The sequence below is a fragment of the Theileria equi genome, chromosome 3 (genome assembly GCF_000342415.1).
Source record: "Theileria equi strain WA chromosome 3, complete sequence".
Taxonomy (NCBI): Eukaryota; Apicomplexa; class Aconoidasida; order Piroplasmida; family Theileriidae; genus Theileria; species Theileria equi.
In genome coordinates this window covers 1,640,771-1,661,854 of record NC_021367.1, presented here as the reverse complement: position 1 = coordinate 1,661,854, position 21,084 = coordinate 1,640,771, and the positions used below count along the sequence as shown (strand labels likewise).

The 21,084-nt window shown below is 35.2% G+C and overlaps 8 protein-coding genes across 8 annotated transcripts, besides 1 other annotated feature; 3 read left to right on the top strand and 5 right to left on the bottom strand.

Annotated features, from left to right (window-relative positions):
- Positions 1-77: 77 nt before the first annotated feature.
- On the top strand, positions 78-3,960 carry BEWA_008260 (protein kinase domain-containing protein; the record flags this gene model as incomplete). The annotated part of the gene is made up of 1 exon (XM_004831025.1): positions 78-3,960. The coding sequence occupies exon 1, from the start codon at positions 448-450 to the stop codon at positions 3,958-3,960; it is 3,513 nt and encodes a 1,170-aa protein (XP_004831082.1). The 5' UTR covers positions 78-447.
- Positions 3,961-3,982: 22 nt separating this feature from the next.
- BEWA_008250 (hypothetical protein) lies at positions 3,983-5,435 on the top strand (the record flags this gene model as incomplete). The annotated part of the gene is made up of 7 exons (XM_004831024.1): positions 3,983-4,252; positions 4,291-4,549; positions 4,588-4,779; positions 4,816-4,906; positions 4,942-5,098; positions 5,133-5,257; positions 5,296-5,435. The coding sequence occupies exons 1-7, from the start codon at positions 4,044-4,046 to the stop codon at positions 5,433-5,435; spliced, it is 1,173 nt and encodes a 390-aa protein (XP_004831081.1). The 5' UTR covers positions 3,983-4,043.
- A 438-nt stretch (positions 5,436-5,873) lies between these two features.
- Positions 5,874-7,705, top strand: BEWA_008240 (elongation factor Tu family member; the record flags this gene model as incomplete). The annotated part of the gene is made up of 6 exons (XM_004831023.1): positions 5,874-6,108; positions 6,143-6,284; positions 6,352-6,475; positions 6,511-6,733; positions 6,768-7,258; positions 7,292-7,705. 6 exons carry the CDS (start codon positions 5,874-5,876, stop codon positions 7,703-7,705), a joined length of 1,629 nt encoding a protein of 542 aa, XP_004831080.1.
- A 39-nt stretch (positions 7,706-7,744) lies between these two features.
- BEWA_008230 (hypothetical protein) lies at positions 7,745-8,201 on the bottom strand (the record flags this gene model as incomplete). Its single annotated transcript, XM_004831022.1, has 2 exons — positions 7,745-7,879; positions 7,914-8,201. The coding sequence occupies 2 exons, from the start codon at positions 8,199-8,201 to the stop codon at positions 7,745-7,747; spliced, it is 423 nt and encodes a 140-aa protein (XP_004831079.1).
- A 5-nt stretch (positions 8,202-8,206) lies between these two features.
- BEWA_008220 (hypothetical protein) lies at positions 8,207-10,241 on the bottom strand (the record flags this gene model as incomplete). Its single annotated transcript, XM_004831021.1, has 14 exons — positions 8,207-8,276; positions 8,367-8,475; positions 8,515-8,619; positions 8,655-8,891; positions 8,926-9,019; positions 9,053-9,151; positions 9,187-9,244; positions 9,279-9,417; positions 9,452-9,555; positions 9,592-9,694; positions 9,729-9,798; positions 9,836-9,869; positions 9,907-10,028; positions 10,065-10,241. 14 exons carry the CDS (start codon positions 10,239-10,241, stop codon positions 8,207-8,209), a joined length of 1,521 nt encoding a protein of 506 aa, XP_004831078.1.
- Positions 10,242-10,581: 340 nt separating this feature from the next.
- On the bottom strand, positions 10,582-13,357 carry BEWA_008210 (DNA replication licensing factor family member; the record flags this gene model as incomplete). The annotated part of the gene is made up of 3 exons (XM_004831020.1): positions 10,582-10,910; positions 10,946-11,665; positions 11,701-13,357. The coding sequence occupies 3 exons, from the start codon at positions 13,355-13,357 to the stop codon at positions 10,582-10,584; spliced, it is 2,706 nt and encodes a 901-aa protein (XP_004831077.1).
- A 535-nt stretch (positions 13,358-13,892) lies between these two features.
- BEWA_008200 (hypothetical protein) lies at positions 13,893-15,820 on the bottom strand (the record flags this gene model as incomplete). The annotated part of the gene is made up of 4 exons (XM_004831019.1): positions 15,559-15,820; positions 14,239-15,488; positions 14,096-14,181; positions 13,893-14,056 (listed from the first exon to the last, which is right to left on the bottom strand). Exons 1-4 carry the CDS (start codon positions 15,685-15,687, stop codon positions 13,893-13,895), a joined length of 1,629 nt encoding a protein of 542 aa, XP_004831076.1. The 5' UTR covers positions 15,688-15,820.
- Positions 15,821-15,878: 58 nt separating this feature from the next.
- Positions 15,879-20,883, bottom strand: BEWA_008190 (Myb-like DNA-binding domain-containing protein; the record flags this gene model as incomplete). Its single annotated transcript, XM_004831018.1, has 1 exon — positions 15,879-20,883. Exon 1 carries the CDS (start codon positions 20,592-20,594, stop codon positions 15,879-15,881), a length of 4,716 nt encoding a protein of 1,571 aa, XP_004831075.1. The 5' UTR covers positions 20,595-20,883.
- Positions 19,475-19,502: a sequence feature (AT_rich).
- Positions 20,884-21,084: the final 201 nt, after the last annotated feature.

Here is a 21,084-nt window from a genome sequence, read left to right as displayed (position 1 = left end):
CCTTGATTCATTCTTAGTTTACAGCGAAATGGATGGACACGGTACCCAATATGAAGGATAGAAATTCCTCTTCCTTCACTTTTGTTAAATTATCCTTAAACGAACACTTTATCTATTATTTAATTCCAATTAATATGGATCCTACAATTTTATACATGAAATGTTTTAATCAATTAAACTTTTCTGCCTACAAGTGTAATATGTTAGATCAATTAGCTCATCCTCCAAGGTAACCTATTAGAAGCATTAAACTGCGGTAGGATATATCATACTACCTGATTTTGCTTACGTACCATCTGGATATTGGCTATCTGCAGAATTATTCACTTGTTTGAAGTCCTGTTATCTTCTTTATTCTGATCTCACAAATTAATGAAACCAAAGATATGCCATCGCATAAATGAGTAAATAAAGACGTTTTATATCAAACATTCCATATTCTTCACGATGGGAGGGAACTCGTCTAAAGAATATAAAAATCGCAACAAGTACACCAAGGAATGCCTAAAAAAGTTTGATCCGTATGAGCTGGCAGTCTTACAAAAGATTTTCAAGGAGCTTGCGAATAGGTCAATATCGAATGGTATCGATAAAGGAACATTCCTTCAGTACTTCAACCTCCCTGGGCTTTGGGGTGAGCAGTTATTTAGGAAATTTGATATAAATGACTCTGGATTTGTGGAGTTGGATGAATTCTTGACAGGTATAGCCATAACCTGCAGAGGAACCAGATCAGAGAAGATTTACGTGTTGTTTAAAATCCTTGATTTGAACAACGATGACTACATACAAAAATCGGAACTAGTTACTATGTTATCTAATTTCCCCAGTTTGATAAGTTTCTTGTCAAAGCCATCAGAGAGCGATGAACTTTATTTTAGGGGAGGAGAGCATGATAAAAATATGGATATTGATCGCACTTTTTTAAATACAAATGAACAACTACGAGAATTGGGTGCCAACTGCAATTTAGACAAGCCCAAAGATATGTTCAACAAAAGGGCTGAATTTAACCCTAATATAAATCCAAATTGTTTGAATGATCAACAACATTCTATACCGATGCATAATATTGCATTTTCTCTTTCAAAATGTTCATTTCCTTCTTCAACATCAAATCAATCAGTTATTAAATCTATTGAGATGATTTATCGCAATCAGAACACATTTTCTAGATTCAATTCAACTGAAACTTTCAATGCTGCTACAGATTTCACAAAGATACGAAATTATGTTCGAACCTTATCTGATAATCCGGTAACCTATAGGGAAAGGAATGGGAAACATACACTACAGCAATCAGAATGCGATGCGTCACATTTGAATACAAGTAGTCACCTTAACTCTTCATTAGGACAGAATTCTACAAAATCTTGTAACGAATTAAAGCGTGGTTATGGTTCCAAGCCTAAAATGAAAATGAAAACTCCGGAGGAAAGGGCAAGGGAGAAATACGAATTTTACACTAGGTCTAGATCAGAGAGCCCTTGTACTCCAACTTCTTTACGCAGATCCTCTTCATCTATTTCTATCAAAGCTAGTAAAAATAATATAAGCTCCAATGCATCATCCTATGACAGTTGGTCAGATAGTGATTCTGCTGAAAATATAGTATATGATAACAAGAACATCTTAAAGCTGGATGACCCAGCCCTTATATTAGTTAAATCGATTATTGATGACAATGATGAACAAGAAAACTTGGAACATTCTAACCTTAATCTGGATATTCTTGTGGAACAAATTTTTGAAGAGTGTGATTTCAACGAATCTGGTCACCTGAGTTTTTTAAAATTCAAAGCATGGTTAGAGAAAAATGATTCCATCCTTACCATGTTTTCTCAATTTTTACATGAGGAAGTTTGGGGATTGCAAGGAAATGCTTTTTTCAGAAATGAATATATAACGGATTCATCACCGATATTGAGGGATGTTAGTAAATTTGAGATTATGCCAAACGACCAAAAGTCCACGAGTAAAGGCTCGTCTAGAAAAGATGAATTGGATGATATTACCAAGCGCACTATATATCGTATGTTTTTAGTAAAGGGTAAACATGCTTTCAATTTTACATCGCAAGGTCACAATTCGGAGGGTTTAGTTAGTGAAGAACTTGTTGAACATATGAAGGCTATTAATACTAACTTAACCTCCAGATTTACTAGTGAGACGAATGTTTCTACCCCAAATGAATCACAGGACAATTTGAATAGAACTGTCTACGAATTGTATTCATGCCCAAACTGCAAAACTCCATTTCTAATGTGCCCTGTTTGTTATAAAAGATATAGAGGTTTATCACTACATATAGAATCGTCATCCATATATATAAAGTGTTCTAATTGCCACAATAGTGATAATGACATATTTGAGACTTGTTGGATATGTAATTGGGAATTTAAAGAGATTTTTCTCAATGAGTTTTTCCGAAAGGCAAGCCAATTGGGTTCTAACAATATAGTAAGGAATTCGAGCATTGCGACATTAAGTTCGCCAGATTCAAGTACACCTAAGAATGGAAGTGAAATGACTACTAGTAGAAGTGTATTGACCCATGGAAGACTTTTATCAAACTCTATTGAACCCGGACATATCAATATTAGCAAACCCACTAAATCCGGTATCATGTACAAAATCGGCAAGACATTGCACCAGTGGAGAACCAGATATTACGTTCTCATTGGAAATATACTTTATTATTATCGGGACAAGTCTAGTACACGTCCAAAGGGATGTATATTTTTAGAAGGGTGCTATTTAGATTCTCTGAGAAAGCGTCAAATAGGAAACAAGTTTGGTTTTTGTATATGTTACAAGGGGAACAAATTTTCAAAGAGGGATTTTTATGTAGATTCAATGGAGCAGTTTTTGGAGTGGATTGACGTTTTGTCTCAGGCTATGAAGCAACAGAGTCTGACAAACATGTACGAGTTGCGTGAACAAATTGGCCAAGGCAAATTTAGCATAGTTTATAGAGCTATTTATAAGGAAACTGGTGAAGAATATGCAATTAAGATTATAGATAAAACTCGAATAACTGCTCAGGAAAGGGAATTGTTGAGAAGTGAAATATCAATTTTAAAATTGTTGAAGCATATTCATGTGATTTATCTTAAGGATATCATTGATATGAAGGATTCACTATATATAGTAATGGAATTGGTTCGGGGTGGTGAGCTCTATGACTTAATTCACACAGAACACCGTTTAACTGAGGAACATACTCACAAAATTATAACTCAGCTTCTACATACTGTTGCGTATTTGCACAAATGTGGCATAATGCATCGTGACTTAAAGCCAGAGAATTTGCTTTTAACGGATAAGACAGAGTGTGCAACTATAAAACTAACCGATTTTGGTTTATCTACACTATGTGGACCGAATGATGTGTTAACACAACCATGTGGTACATTGGCATATGTCGCACCAGAAGTTTTGACAATGCAAGGATACAATCAAAAGGCAGATGTGTGGTCTATTGGTGTGATTATGTACCTTCTTATCCGTGGAAGGCTCCCGTTTGCTGTGAAAAAGTCGCAGACAAGTCATGTTTGGGACCATTATCGTCTCACATTTGATGGTCAACTTTGGCATACGATTTCATCTTCTGCAAAAGATTTGATCAAGAAACTCTTGGAGATTGATCCTTCAAAAAGAATATCAGTGTTTGAAGCTCTGGACCACATTTGGATAAAGAATTTTGTGGCTGTAAATAAGGACACAGTAAATGCTACAAACTATAACAGCTCTGGAGACACTGATGATCTGTTCCTTTCCCTCAGAAACACTACCGACACAACGTTTGTAATCCCCTATTCGGAGAGTTGTGATAGGAATATTAATGCTTTGAAGAGTGAAGCTGATCTCGCTAATGATAACATTGCATTTTCTAGGGATACGTCAACGAAGAAGCCTGATTTATCACCATCAGGGAAACTTTCAACCGTGCAAGAATAACACTATAAAATTGTACATTTTAATTATACATTCCAACGCTATGTATATGACCACCTTGTTTATGCAATGTGTTTCGAGGTGCGATGCTAGCGAAGAAACGTAAGTTCCAGGTAAGGATTACGGATATTCCGTATGATATTCTGAGATTAATCGCATCATTTTCACCAAAAGAGTTCTTATCGCTTTCAAAATATCTGTCTAAGATAGCAAAGAGCACTAGAACGACGTTGAACGTCTCCAGGGCTCATAAGTTGGGAATAAATCCAAAACTCGTGGTCGAGGCAATTTTCAGGTTAGAATAATCGATATAATTCTACACATCCCATGTAGTTCCCCTAATATAATCACATTAAACGTTGGTGGATGGCCAAAATGGGATAATTCTTGCCTGGACTATCTCTCGAAGAAAATCAAAGAAGGTCATTTCAGATCGCTTAAGCATCTTCATATGAGCAACTGTAACAACATTACCAATAAATCGTTACGTGTATTGTTATCGTGCCTTGGAAAACGCTTGAAGACACTTGATGTTTACAATTGTAAACACATTGATTTTTACGCATTAACAACGGCTATATCTGAACTTGAGGTAGCATGCACCATTCTATTCTCATATAACAATTATAGACACTCTTACTAGGGTATTCAAAGGCTATATCTTCGTCAAATTCCTCTAATTTTGACGTCATCCGATTTTTGTTTGAGCACTCTGGTGACAGCTACAGTCGGATAGTACTTCCTAAGTTAAAGGTTTTGCAGATTTGCAACACCTTGGATATAAAGTTACTATCGCCTCTTAAAGGAATAGCCACTACATTGGTAAGACATACGTGCTTATTCTAATACTTTCGGCAGAGAGTTTTGGATATCCGGGGATGCAAAGGGATACCAAAGCAGGAGTTAGACTCTATTGAACATTTGACTAATTTAGAAGAGTTATACATTGGTATTTCTTTACCTTGTAAGATCACTTATGGTTAGGCATGAATATAGAGAATGAGACACTCTCAAGAATCGCAAAAAACTGTACAAAACTTTCAGTTTTAGACATCTCAGAATCGCAAATTACATCACAAGTAGTCAACGATATCGTGGATAACCTTCCCCTGTTGGAGAAAATAAAACTTTCCAAATGCGGGTAAGCTTTGTTATAGATCGATCAGTATGTTTAGAAACCTGAATAACCATGATTTGAGAAAGCTTTTGACTAGTTTATCACATTTGAGCGTCATTGACGTATCACATTGTTGGAGATTAACGGATTCGTTTTCACATCAAATTTCAACTGTATCACCGGGTACGTTCACTAGTGAAAACACACCTACATTACATTAGAGTTAAAGACAATAGGAGTATACATGTGTTCACTTGATTATAACAAGCTAGTTTACAATCTGAATCTGGCCGGAGCCAGTGATATAGCGGCAGTCACTAGAAATGAAGTACATATTGTTGGAAATCAACTCCACGCTTAACATTTCTTGTTACATAACGTATTCTCCTCATTCTTCATACAACGTTAAATGTGATTCTTAAAACGATATTTCGGTCCGTTGTCAACTCGAGTGTGTTGTAGAGGAGCCTATATAGACGCCTATTTTTGGGCTGTGTATTTGTTGAGTATTACGAGGACCTTAGCGAAAAATTCTTAAAGTAGAAATTTATGAAATTCCTCAATTAAATGATCCTGAAATTGTGATGATTTGTAGGTTTCCTCCTCAGGTTCCCACAATGACCCAGACGCGCTGTTTGTGTTGTAATGACCATTCCGCATTCCTACACTCGCGATTGTACAATTTTGATGCTCTTATATAGTTAATTGAATGTATTACTAGTTCTATATAATTTTGTGAGCGCTGTTTGTTATACAGTATACTTGCCAATTCTTTTCTGGTTAGATAAATTAGTTCATCATGTCAGACGCCGACGGTTTATCATCGGACTATAAAGAATCGGATTCTTCAAATACAAAGTCCACATTTACATTCAATCCAAACGCAGCGGAGTTTAAGCCAAATGTCAGCTGGTATGCGTTGGATGAACCGGACCAGGACAAAGTTTCATCAGTAAATGATAGTCTACAGTCTTTGTCTATAAAGGAGAGCCAAAGTTCAGCAGATAGTGGCCAAGAAGCCAAACCCTCAAAGAGTTTGTTGTTCATTCATACAACATTCATGTACAGGTGATGTTACTTCTGACGTTGGATCTTCAAAGAAAAAGTCAGCTGAGTCATCCTTGCCTCCACCTGATTCTCGTCAACACATTAACATTGTTTTTATCGGTCACATTGATGCTGGCAAGTCCACGACATGCGGAAACATATTGTAAGTTTCTTTAGTTTGAGTATTATATTCTGGACACATATATTAACAAGAGATAATCTATAATTAGGTACCTTTCTGGTCAAGTTGATGAAAGAACCATAGAAAAATATGGAAGAGAAGCCAAGGAAAAGAACAGAGAGAGTTGGTTCTTGGCGTTCATTATGGATACAAATGAGGAAGAAAGGCAAAAGGTAATTTGGGACAAATTACATACAAATTACCATAGGGGAAAACTATTGAAGTCGGCAGAGCAAAGATCGAGACTGAACACAAACGTTTCACCATTCTAGATGCTCCCGGACATAGGAACTATGTACCCAATATGATTGAAGGTGCCACGCAAGCCGATTGTGGTGTTTTGATTATTTCTGCCAGAAAAGGAGAGTTTGAAACTGGATTTGAGAGAGGTGGACAAACTAGAGAGCATGCCTTGTTGGCGAAAACACTGGGTAATTTAATCCTGCACGTGATAAGTTTGTTTAGGTGTTAGTTATCTAATTGTTGCTATAAATAAAATGGACGAACCTACGTGCCAATGGTCTGAGGAGAGATATACTACCATCGTAAAGAAATTAAAACCATTCCTAAAGACATGTGGATTTACCGAAGGAAAAGATTTGAGTTTCGTACCAATATCTGGCTTGACTGGACAAAACATTTTAGATCACGTTTCTGATCCAAACTATAAAAATCATGAGCCAAAGGCGTCATGGTACGACACAAGCATGCCTACACTATTCAGATTACTTGATGAACTTCCAACAGCCAAGTGTGATGACAACGCGCCTTTGCGTATTCCAATCATTGATAGTTATCGCGATAACGGAATAGTTTGTTTGGGTAAGGTTGAATCAGGCGTATTGAAGTCCGGGCAAAGCTGTGTCCTTTTGCCGCACAAGGCAAAGGTCAAGATCCCAAACGTTTATTTTGATGATGACGAATATGCGTTTGCCAAGCTTGGAGAAAATATAAGGGTAAGCTTGCAGTTTTGTTATATAGATCTGTAGTTCCGTTTAATTGGAATCGATGATGATTCTGTCCCAAAGGGTTCTGTTGTCTGCAATGCTGAATCGCTTTGCCCAGTTGTAAAGGAATTTACGGCACTAATTTCAGTGGTGGATTTGTTAGAACACCGCCCATTGATTAGCGCAGGATATTACTGTATATTCCATGCCCATTGTTTGTCTGCAGAGGTAGAGTTTGTAAAACTCACCGAAAGTATAGACAAGGCGACCAAGAAGAAAAAAAAGAATCCGGTTTTTGCTGCAAACAATACAATTATCACGGCACATTTAAGATTGAAAACACCAGGTTGTTTGGAAACCTTTGAGTTCTGCCCACAACTTGGTAGGTTCACTCTTCGTGACGAGGATAAGACCATAGCCATCGGCAAGATACTAGAAATTGTAGAAACAGAATAGTTAGGGGATTCCTGCTTTTGCAAGGTTATTAAATTGTGATTATACATCCCAGTAATGTGATTTTATGCTTACTTTGCGTTGTTTTTGCAACCGTATATTATTGAGCTTGATTGTGGTTCTGTTGTGTAGTCTACGGAACCTATTGTAATCTTTCATCTCGGCATTTTCAATGTTCTGAAAATGAGTTGTGTACGATGATCAAAGTTACCTTTCCGTGGACAAACATCAAGAGCAGTTCTCCATAGGTTTTTTCCGGTTTGTCTAGATCCCAAAGCCACTTGGGATAGCATTCATCTGGAAGCAAGGTATGATCCTGTGGTATTGCTGCGTATATGTTGAATAAATGTTCATCTTCTGCACTCGTCGAATCACTTGAGGGTTTATCCTTGCTATCAGCAACTTTCTTCCCTTTAGACTTTGGCGGATTTACAGTTGAGAACAAGCGCGCACATTTGAACAAATTTAGGTTAAATTGCGATATTATAGACAGCTGCATAGCCATTAATATGTTGCTATGAGTTTTTTAAGTGCCTCAATTTTGTTTTGATCGGTTTCTAGCTGAATCCACCACCTGTAGGGTACGTGGAGTAGACGAAAGCCCATTGCGATGATCATTTCATGACGCCTTTGTGTTTTATATATTTTATCTGATGGATCTTACCTTTTGGCGAGTGTTGTCAGGTTTGACGTATATGCGTAGTACTGATACATAGAATTGATTTCTATTACTGCCTTTGTTGTTGGTTCATAGATGTCAAGAATTAGTTGACCTACGAGATATAATGATATTGCTTTATATGGAGTATTACCTGCTGGAACGGAGTTTCTATGATTTATTCCCATGAGTGTTAGCACCCTGCTCACGTCTTTGTGTTCATGGCAACTATACTTTTCTCGGTCACAATCGTTATCATCTAACATTCATACAGGAGTTTAAGGATAAACAAACTGTTTTTGAGTTGATCAGCCCTTCGTAACTCGATTAGAAATTCCCTTGTTTGCTGGTCGAGTTGTTCATAGACTTTGTTTCTCAACAACCTCAGATACAGTTCCACAACTCTCAAATGTCTAGTATAGCCTCTAAAGTAGTTTTTATAGTATTCACAACGCTTCAAAAATTCCAGAGTCATTTCTTCAGTAAAAATATCGATTATGGTAATTGCCTTTATTCTTGCACATTCACTTCCTTAGGTAGGTTTATTAAAATACTCTTCACTTACCATTAAATGTGGAGATACGTTTTTCTAGTACACATTGCAGGGGTTTTATTAAAATACTATCGTTCATCCCCAATTTTGCAATGCTATTTGATGCCTAAACAAATATTTTGTATTTTTAGTTTATAACCTTTATGAGAAAGTTGTTTCTAAGGACAGACCAACACAATATCATTTCATACAAGTTATCGTTTAAACGTTGATCACGGAATCTGAGCCTCGCAAGTGCCTGTGTAATAAGTATAAATAAAAGTGGATGTTTACCTGAAAAAGAAAAACGTAGTACTTTGGTTTCATTTCAGATCTTCTGGAGTTAATTATGCTTCATATTACGTTATTTATCTGACAAAACTTACTCCACGAGTTTTTTCAAGTTTTTGTTCGGGGTAATTTGTACGATTGAGAATATTTGCAGGTATCTCAATAGATTTCTTAGGTTGACCTTTTCAGAAACTGCGATTACCCTTTCCAAGAAAGTGTCCCATAGAACATCGTCTAATAATATGTGATGTATTATACGAATCCTAACCTTTACTAGGGTTACGGGTTTCGTTCATCATAACAAATTTAAGATCAGCCGAAGTTAGACCAGCTACTTCATTAACTGAAGGTGATACATAATTTGGTTTAATCCTAAATTAATCCAAGTTAAACTAGAATGAACCAAACCAATATTTCAAAGGCGAAATTCTCACTCTACCACCTTCTTTTAAACTTTCAGAGCGGACCTTTAGTACTTGATTTGTAATCTTATTCAAGCGTTTATCATGTCCTATTAGACTTTTAATCATACACACAAAACTTACCATCAAAAATTCTTTCCCTATCCCTGAAAAATGTTTTGTAGAACTCGTTTTCGTCAATGTCATAAATCCCCTTTATGAAGATTATAACAATTTTAAATATATTTCACCTTGTTCTGGAAGTGCAACTTTTTTCTTGAGTTCCTAGTGGAATTAATGTGGATAATATGAGAAAACATACTTGTCTGTTGAGTTGTCTATGTCAATCTCCTTTGGGACCGGTCCGGAGTCCGACTTTTTTCCTCTTTTGTTTATTTTTATTTTCTCTTGCACCAGCCTATCGAATTCTTTTGGATTTGGCATCTGTTTTAAGATAATTAAATGGATAATATTACGAACATGATGTGGTTTGGAGTCGTCTACTTTCGGTTGGATGTGCCTCTTTTTAATATCTCTAAATTGCTTTTGTGAGAGAATTCTGACTTTATTCGCGGAGGAATCATCAAATATATCGACAATTTCGTGAGAATAGACTTTTCTAGAGGTCTTCATGTCACCTTCCACAGCATATTCCATATTTGAAGTATCTTTTGAGACAACAGATCCAGTAGAACAATCAGCACTAAATATTAAGTTACATTTTTTAACATATGAACGTAAATACCCTGTGTTAAGGCGTCTTGTCCATGATTTGCAGCAATCGATGTCTAACTTAAAGTTGGAAAAGGTGTTAATTCTGCGTTTACAGAGAGAATTTAAAGGTAAACCTTCCAATCTGGAAATATAAGGCATTTTTAGATGTATAAAGTGCACATGAAAACAAGTAACTACCACAATAGCACTTCGGATTCTACACACTAGACCCTCCTGGGCACACACTATGTGTACAAGTATAAATACAGAATTTATGTTAAATTCAATATGCTTGGTTTTCTCCTTCTGGAATCAAGGCAATTCCATCTTCTTCCAAGCGCGATTTTACCTTTTTTAATGATAGTCTTGAAAGGAGTAAGCTTTCAAAGAAATCGTACATGCCTTCTGTTTGAATACCATTGGTTATTTTGTAACAAATCCTTTTGTTACCAATAAAAATAAGAGATTCATCAGATGTATCTTCTGTGTAGCTATTGAAAATTTGCTTGATGTTTGGAAATAGTCCTTGACGATCTAAAATTTGTTCATTTCCATTGTTACAACCTATACTAAACCCTTGTAAGCCAAATTCCAATATCCAGATCACAGAAACTGAAAATTGCATGTAAAACAAAGAACAAACATACCAATGTCGAATAGTGTTACTATATTTCTAAACATTAACCTAGCATGTGCTTGTGACAGTCGAACCAAGCTCTCTATTGTTCTAACAGTGGGTCCACCTCCATACTTTGATTCCATGGAGCATTTCCGCAATTCCATGTAATAAGAGTCTATTAGTGCCTTTGATGAACTTGTTAATGATGGGAAAATGTTTTCCTTTACAAAGTTTACATAGTCCTTTACTGTCGACCCAACCGACCAGTCCAGTATAGGTTGATCATGTTCATCATAAACAACCTTTTGTTTAGTGGGTTCGCTAAGTAAGAATTCAGTTAAATCAATGTCATTTGTAGAATTGTCAGTGAATACCATTATCAGATCGAATCTAGATAATAATGGTAATGGAACGTTTATATTCAGAATCTTTGTATTATCAAAAGATGATCCTACTTCTCTACCAATTACAGACGAAATCGATTTATTCTTGGAGAATTTGACGTTCGATGCAGCAACTATTGTACATTGACAATTCAAGGTGCACTTTATACCAGCCTTTGCTACAGAAATTATTTGTTGTTCCATAGCCTCATGAAGACAGGACTTATCTTCAGCACGTATTGAAGAGAATTCATCAATACTACAAACTCCACCAGCTGCTAGCACTAGAGCACCTGCAGCAAGCATGACCTCTGGACCATCACGTACCAATGTACATGTTAATCCAACAGAAGTACAGTTTGTACCTATTATATCGATATATAATATATGCAATAGTTACCTGATACAGAAACGTGTTTAAATGATAAATTTCCAGCGTGCTTCAGTAACTGTGATTTGCCAGTCCCGGGATCACCCACAAACAAAATGTGGCATTGTGTTCTTGATCCTTTTTTCTTTTTGACCGAACACCCATCTTTAGAACTGCTTGAGTTAAGCGATATTTTTAGCTCATTTCTTTTATCAGCATACTTAGACCACCTATTATCCTTACATTCCTCTAGTACACTGTCAACGGAAAACCCACCAATGATTGTTAATATCAGAGCCAATTTAGCATTATCCAAATCTACTAATGATGGGCAAAATCCATCTATAATAGAATTTCGTGCATTAACTTCGTAATATCTGTTGACCGACCAGAATCTTTCATATAAATTGGCTTTAAATACTTCACATACATTAACACTATTCAAACTTTTCCAATTAACAATGTCCAAGTTGATAACATCCAAAAATATTTCAGAATCACATCTTTCTCCACGCTTTAGTTTTTTCCATCTTCGACGAACAAATGCAACCATATGTACAATATCACCAGGAAAACATGTACCGGCAATTTCTCTTCTCAATACCGCTGGCATAATTGAATTCACGTTCATATAGTTCGTTGGATTGAAGACGGATTGACACCTAATTTCTTGGTAATCAGATCGTCTATTGTAAATTCCTTTTACAAATAAGGTGCCATCACATTTTTGTCCATTATTACCGGACAGTCCAGTAAAGTTCGGACATTTTACTGGTATATTAACGAAAAAATTCGATTCCGGAAGACTTTTACAAATGAATGATTTGTTACATTTTTTGCAAACATACTCCCTTTCTTCTTCTAAAACATTCATTACACCAGTTAAAATGACCGTGGCGGTCACTGTAATCATATGACCAACGTCATCATCTTGAATCTCGTTAACTGATTGTCTCCATACATCTGCAGTTGGCACAACATTTTTCAGTCTCGTAGTAATATTAAATTTAAACGGTTTGTTATTGGAGAAATTGTTAGCATAAATTCCCATGTTGTTTATATCCAATCTATCAAGTGCATTTTGTAGGATATTTGAAACATTCTTAGATCTAAACATATATGACAAATGGCATGGTATAGTCCTGTAGAACTTCGTTACAGAGGACACGTCACTAACGTTATATTGAATACATATATTTTCCACCATAGAATAGAGGATGGGAATTATAACATGATCCAGCATATTCAGTATGACTTGTGGACTAGCCATTAAATCGTAGCCTAATTTTGGCATATTTATTAAAAGTTTAGTAACATCTATAAAAAAGCTCTGATATTGGTTTATTTTACAATAATGACCCGAGAGTTCATTGTCGATATCCTTGCTTATTTCATCAATGTTAGTTACCCCTATTAGTCTTTCGTATAATTCCAGAGACTCATCATTAACCATTCTACAATAGGTTGGTTCCCTTGTATTTGTATACTCTACAAGTTCCGTTGAGTAACTATTTTGGCCGGAAGCTTCATCATAGCGAAGGGTTCCATTGGAATGTAAAGCCTGCGTGGAATCCAATGAGGTACACTTCATTAGAGCACTTTCGTTGGAAGGCTTAAGAGATATGTGATGTAAAACTTGTTTTAGGGAGTACTCATCATTAATAAAGTAATCTATGAAATCTGACATGTAAATCTCTACAGGTGTGTCCAGAATTTCGCATAAAATTGAGCTTTTATGTGAAGAGATCCTCTCAAAATTACCAAACGGCAATAATTTGGAGTGTACGGTGTACACATCAAAGAAGGAAGATCTATCACTAACAACATAGCCATCATTTCTATCACTTGATGAATAAAAAGGTCTCATATTTCGGTGGGATCAGAAACCTAGTGTGTAGACAAGTTGTAAATCCCAATGATGTGAATTTGGGAGTATAACAAAAATTGTGTCTTATAATTGCACTAGTATAAGAGAGAATTAAATACTATGATGAGTCAAAGTATGATATATCAAAAGAAACAATACTAACAAAACAAACAACAAATAATACAACAACAAATTGAACAAATATACCGTAGGTCATAATTAGTTATCCTTTTTTTGGAAAAAGTTTACGCAATTTAACGATAACATGAATGTACGATGACACGGTTTCATTACAGAGATTCTCCAACGATTCAGTAAACTGCAACAAGAAATGATTTCAAAATGAGGAGTTTAATTAGCCTACATGATTAACTGCATTTATAGAAGAAGTTCCTAGATTGAAATGATCCACTTTACCAAGCCTTCTGATTTCTTCGGACCGAATCCTTTTCATTAGGTTGGCTACATAGTTTACATAAGCTTCGGATCCATTTGACAACTTTAAATAGTGATCCGAAGCTATAATGATTAAAATGAGGGTTTGGTCTTGTGACTTACCCGTACCTGGTGCTGTCTTGGTAAGTGTGTAAGGAAGACGCGAAATGGGGTGAAGAATGACTGTTAATTGAAGAATCTCTACTATCCTAAGGGTGTGTTAGGTCATATCGTAATGTGTATCCATAGATTCCTATAGCATGTACCTGGATGCATTGTATTTACTTTCTTTACACACTTTTACGACCCATTCTTTCACAGAGGCATATGCTGGTTCTTCTATATCGCTGTACAACATATTTGGTGATATGTGTGCCGAATCAAAGCACATTTTCATGATTACAATGTATCTTAAGATGGAGAATGTGCTTGTCGGATCTTCTACTGATACTTCTCTCACGTTTTTGTCTAGAATTGCCATTCTATAAATCATTTCCAGAACCATTAGACCAAACCCTTTACCACTGTAATTTGGCATTATCATGAATTGGGATATTCTCAGTCGATTCCCACTAATCGTAAAATATGAATATGTAGTCACCATTCCTACTATGGAGATCGTGTATGCGTCTTTGTCATCTCCAGAACTTTCTGAGTTGAACATAGATATGGCCCCAAGATCTTGCTTGGTTATATGTGTTTGAATATCATACTCCTGTTCTATCCTTCTCCTTTCAAAATCTTCATTTGAAGTCAATGCACTCTGTAATGAGTTAGTCTCTGATGGTTTATGCATTTTCCGATTTCTTTTTAGCACCAGAGGAATTAAAACTACCCATCTATGATCATATGTAATGTCCGAAACTCCATCAATAAACCAATGATAGAACCATTCTATTCGTCTATGCAACACCTTGAAGTTACTGGGTATAGAATAATCGGTCACACACTCTTGTACGGACAATTTGACCTTTGGAGAATTTTGTGAACGAAGAGCTAGTTTACTTTCTAGAATTTCATTAATTACAGAGTTATTAAAACTTCCATCCTTAGACAAATCCTCAATTGTTTCCCTTGATAAGTCGATTTTGTCAGATTTAGAGTTATCGTAAAAGTAAATTTGTTTAGATAGTGTACTTTTCATATAAATAGAACCAGGGTCTTGTTCATCTACCTCTCCTACATCCTTCTCTGTTATCTCATCTTTGAATGTACAGTATCGTAATTGAAATGTAGAATAATCATCAATGCTATTTTCCATTACCATTCTTCCAGGTGGAATGAATTTGTAGGTTCCGGAGGATTTATGTAATAGAATATCAATGAATGTCTGTTCATCTTTAATCAGTGTGTACTCGGGAATGTTTTTAAAAACAGACTTGTATACGGTTGATAGAGCTTCTTGGATATTTTCTCTGTTACATGAATTAACCAATTGACCCTTAACCTTTATGAAAATCTCGAACGTATCCACGAGGTAGTAGATGTCGTACTTGACCCACTTGATTGAATCATTCTAACATATATAATGTAAATATTTACATTGATTTGTTATTAAGGACTGGTAACTTGTATAAAAAACAAACCCTGTATTCTGGATTAAAGAAATGATGTGTGAAAAGAGGCTTGTAGCCATCCTTATCATTTTGGTAGTCTTCTATCGTTTCACATGGATGTAATTCTACAGAAAATATGTCTTCCATCACCGTTTTCATAGGAATCCCCTAGTATATAGCAAAAATAAGGGCACTTCTGTTGTAACAGAATAAGCCTCCAATAATCGTGGAATCTCACACTAAAGAGTATAAGAAATTTCACTTTTGTTCAATAAAACATGTTTTATAAACTAGACATGTATGATTCAAAATTTTATGGTGACTATTGGATTGTGTAAATATTAATTTTGTTAAAATTCCATGGGTTCTGTTTGAAAATCATGATCTGATTTCCTTTTGTTTTTGTGATAAAAGTTTTTAATTTGTTCCATTGTCTTTCCGTATGGTTCGAGAGCTAAAAAAAGTTGATTCCAATCCTTTCCATATCGTTCTAGTGCTAGATTATACGTTATTTTCTCTTCTAGCGTCCATTTCGTTGGTTTTTTCTTGTTTGAATTATTAGATGGTGTTTCTATTATATCGTCATACATTTCAAGTATATCCTCGCTAGAGAGAAAATCGATGGGTTTAGAATATTTTCCTGCGATGCTTGTCCTTTTAACATTAACCGGTGTCGCCGGTTCAGAAATATCCTCCATGGGATCATATTCATTGGTATCATCATCATATTCGTACATTACTTCATCCTGAAATTGTACACTTGGTGTGTAACATTCTTCGGAAGCATTATTGATGAGGGATGAAGTACCATCTGGTGTTTGATCATCCAGCCTTTCATATTCTCGTTTCTGGAGCATTTTTTCTATAATAGAAAATGAACGTTTTCCACCCTTGATTCTAGTATGAAAGAATGCCTCAGTATTCAGGGCAACAATCATTGATTTTTTAGTTTCTTCATCATCGGAATCACCATAATCCAAAATAAAACATCCTCTTTGAACGGTAGTTGATGAGTCGTCAGGAGATACAGTAACTGGAAATTCAACGTTCTTTCTGGTGACAAGTGATTTGTATTTCCTTGGAAAGAAATATCCTTCGGAAGTGTTGTCAAGAGTATGCTGAAATTCGTCATCAGAAGATATGTAATTATCCTGATGTTCTGTTAGTTGGATTTCATATGATTGAGACGAATCTAAGGCTCCACTTCTCAAAAGGTAGTCAGATATCGTATTAAAGCTTATCTTGTTTCTATTATTAAACTCTTTAGCATAATCTGTGTAGCAATCGTCTAGAATACCATCCAATGAGTTTAAAACAAATGTCTCACGTTTTAAAAAGCGTGTCGCATCAGCCTTTCCTTTCATTCTACTCTTTAGTTCCTTTAGACGTTGTTTTAACTTCAAGCGATACTTAAATCTATAGTAAAAATCGACACAGTCCGAACATTTTTTAGAATCAAGATATTGACTGATTTTTGAGAAGTTTTTTGGATACATTAAATATTTTTCAATAAATATTTTGCATTCATTCCTTGTCCAAATACCAGAAACTCTTCCCATTATATCTTCTTGGATGACAGAATTATGATCAATTACGTTCCTGCGATCGTAGCATATGAAATTATCAATTTTATAGAGATTTGAATCCGGAAGTTTGAGAATTTTGTAAATTGGTAATGATTTAAAATCCCTCATGCAGTGTAACGGTTCGTCCAATGTATCCATACATGAAAATGTCCACCTAATGCTTGGTCCAGTCAAGTTACTATAATTTGGAATCAACCAATTATTTGAACGTGAAACTTGATCAACATCGTTATTTTTAATTGAAATGGTCTCAGTTTCTACCGTTTTTCTTCTTGTAAGAGAAATAGAATCTCTTTGTCTAGAACGATTACCTGGAGCACTACCTCCATCGAATGAATGACCTTGTTTAGAAAGCATCCCAAGTTGGCTAAACGATTCTTCTCTATAAATTAAATCCGCCATACCTAAACCCACACATTCATGAGGCGATATAGTCCCATGTTTTATGTACGGATAGTTGATGTCATTCTGTTTATAACCCGCTGGTAATGGAATGAATTTGTTTGGAAGGTCCATAGCCCTAACAGGCAGCACCCCCCATGAGAATATATCAACAGTATTTCTATGATTCAATTTTTTCAAGTATGAATGCCAACGTCTTTTGTAATTCTTGTACAACATATGTTCTTTATGAAGTAGAATATTTCTATCTAGTATCCATTGTTTCAAAAAATCAAAAACGCGTTTAAAGGATGATGGGACCACATTATACCCATTCAGGAGGTCATGAATATTTTTCGATGAAATAACTTGATCAGGATAATTTTTAGATGATTTAGAATGTGACAAAATGTCAATTACGTCAGCAGATTCGAATTCCCACGGTAATATACTGCTTGGTACATATGGTAAATAAAATGCAATTTCAACAAAATTATCATGTTTAGCATCAACAACCAGTGAATCACTATCTATAATAAGTGTTTCTGTTTTCATTTCTGATAAATCAATTTCCATAGGATCGAAAATTCCAACAAAATGACTATTATTTCCAATCTTACTCAAAGATCTGTGTAGTGAGTTTTGTTCCTTCTTTAAAATATCAAGGGCGTCCCAAAATGTAAAATCACTTAAATACTTGAAATCTTTAACTGAAACATTTCTAGTATCAGAAAACGTTTCCTCTGAGTGTGTTCTCACATTTTCTGGTTCATTTAATTTTGGGGCACATTCAACCTCCATATTTGAATCACATGAGGAACCAGAGTCAGTATTTGTTGTCGAATCATGAAGTTTAGAACGTTTTGAAGGGGTTAAATCTGTGTTAGAAGATTCATTTAGTGTTGATAAATTTTCTGTCTTCATATCCAATTTGCATGTGAACGGCAATCGTATCTTCCATGAATTTGGAATTGAATCCATCCTAACCCTAATTATAAGTCTCTCTTGTATAACATTTTCCCTCTCTTCTGGTTCATTTACATCAATATCATACCATGAAATAGATTCATTAACGGTTCCGCTAAAGGGTGAATGTTCGGAGACAATACGTTCAGATAAAGGTATATTCTCAGATCCACATTTACATAGACAATAACAAGTTCCTAGAAGAGTTTTATGGAGTTCCATTCTTGCTATTGTAGTTTCCATGCCGAAATTTAGATCGGGGTCATCAAATGGAGGGTAATAATGTTTTATTTGTGGAAGTTGTGATAAATTAATAGTTGATTTACAAGTACAACATTTGTTACAACAGTACCCATTGAGACAATTATATTCACTATATTCGTTCCAATCCGGTTTAGGTATGCGAATTTCAGCAACCGCGACCTTGGAAAGATCACTTATAAAATCAATCATAGCATCCAATTGATGCCTTTTATTTTGCTGCATTATATCATAAACTAATTCTGAATCAAATGTCCAACCTCCGTTTTTGACTGATTGGTAACAATCAAATTCATTTTTTGTATTGGACAGAAACTTAGACCATATATAACATCCTGCCGCTGAATCACATTCCGTGGCAATATTAGTATCTAATGAATCTTTTGTAGTAGCACATTTTCCCGACATACATTTTAACCCATTTATAAATGTAATACATGGCGTAGTTGCCAAGAATCCCTTCTCTATGTTAGAGCTTGGAGAATTGTCAAGATAACCATCTCTACTCGTTGATGGTTGAAGAATGCCGTATTGTTCATTCTTTTGATAACGTTTTTGTTTTTTAGAATCAAAGTTATCCACAATTCCATCAGATATACTATCCGTGTTGGGAGTAACCGTATTGTTATCGCTATTTAATAATCCCTTGGCATAGTACAAAGAAACTATATCATTATCCAGAGAAGAAATTAGCTTTGAAATTGAGAGACTAATGGTATCTAATTCTTTTGATAGTTCATGAGGTATCTCCCTTTTAAAATTATTTTCTTTAAATATATTCATGAGACACTTTCTGAATGTAATACTAAACCGAACGACCTCAATCATTTCATAAATAAGCCTCTTCTCCAGGGATTCGTGTGTAATGGATAGTTCCTTTATATAATCCATTTTATCACTTGGAAGTTGTGGTAATTGTGTTATCATTTGTTTTATAGGTAAATTTTTTTCTTGTTTGTATACTAAATCATTTACAGATTCTCTATCAGTAACTATACTATCTGTAGGTGTGGAAATAGGAGTTTCCTTTTTAGAGCTGACTAATTTTTGCTTCCTTATTGCAAATTTACGTTTGAGTGTTTGAGAATCTTGGTATATTACTAGGTTATCCCACGATGACAAATCATCGCCTAACAACCTCTTCCTTTCATTGACTACACTATAATATCTTCTTTTGTATGGATTAGAAGCATAATCATCGTGGAGAAAGAGTTGGTACGATGACTTATCCTTGAACTGAAATGAATCGTTAGAGGTGCTTCTATTTCTGGTAATCATATGACAGTTGCTCGATGCTTCAACATCAAGGGAGTTTGTCTGAGAATGGATCTTTTCCATTATAGTCTTCCTTTGGCGCTTTCCTTGTTTAAAATTTTCTACATTCTTCTTTTTTGTGAATTTTGGTATAATTATATCTTCACATCTTATTTTTGTGAATGTATTATTGTCATATCCATACGGAAGTGAAATAAGTGATGTGGCATTAAACCTCAAAGAGGAATTATTAGAAAGAAAATCTTTGGGTGTTCTTGACCTTTTGCTTGCAACAGGTGTAGTTGTGCCGAAATTAGACTTGTTAGATGAAATGTTTTTAAAATCTTTATTCCCTTGGGATGTCAGAGTAGAAGACGTAAAAGCATCACCTGTATTGAACCCTCTCAACGGTGTAGAAATACTAGCATCTGGAGGTGTATGTATTTCTTTACCCACAGAAGATTTGTCATTATCACTTCTCCTGCTAGATATTTGTGAATTAAGGGTTGACAGTCGATGGATCATAGAGTGAATGCCCTCAATCTCCCGAGTTAGCGAGGTAGAGGGAGACAGAGCCAAATATCTACCTGCTCCGGAGCCAATATTTTTAGAATCCATTTAAAGTTAGATTTATAAGAAACCAAAGAGGAGCATTATCTCTAATCTACCCATCTCTCGATGATTTGCCAAGTTATTCATAAACAAAAGAGCCAAATTAGGCATTCTCTAGCTAATTTATTTTTAACAATACATTTTAGCAGAGTATGTTGTTTTTTCAATCGAATATGTGAACATCCTTGTAATAAGCACATGAACAGACGCTCACTACCAAACTGTTATAAGAAAATTAACAAAATAATCTACCTTATATTTTCATATATAAATATATGGTAAAATTATTGTTTTTGAAGCGGAAGAAAATTAGCAATATTGAGATGTTGTGCTGAGTAAATAGATGATCTCAATAGTTAATAGACCGTAAAAAATTTTTAATCAATAGAAATTTTGTACGAAGATACTCCAGTAAATCTGAAAAATAGACTATTTTAAGAGAATACGACCTACCTTATCTTCAATCGCAATTACGCTGCAGAAGCGCTTCATTTCT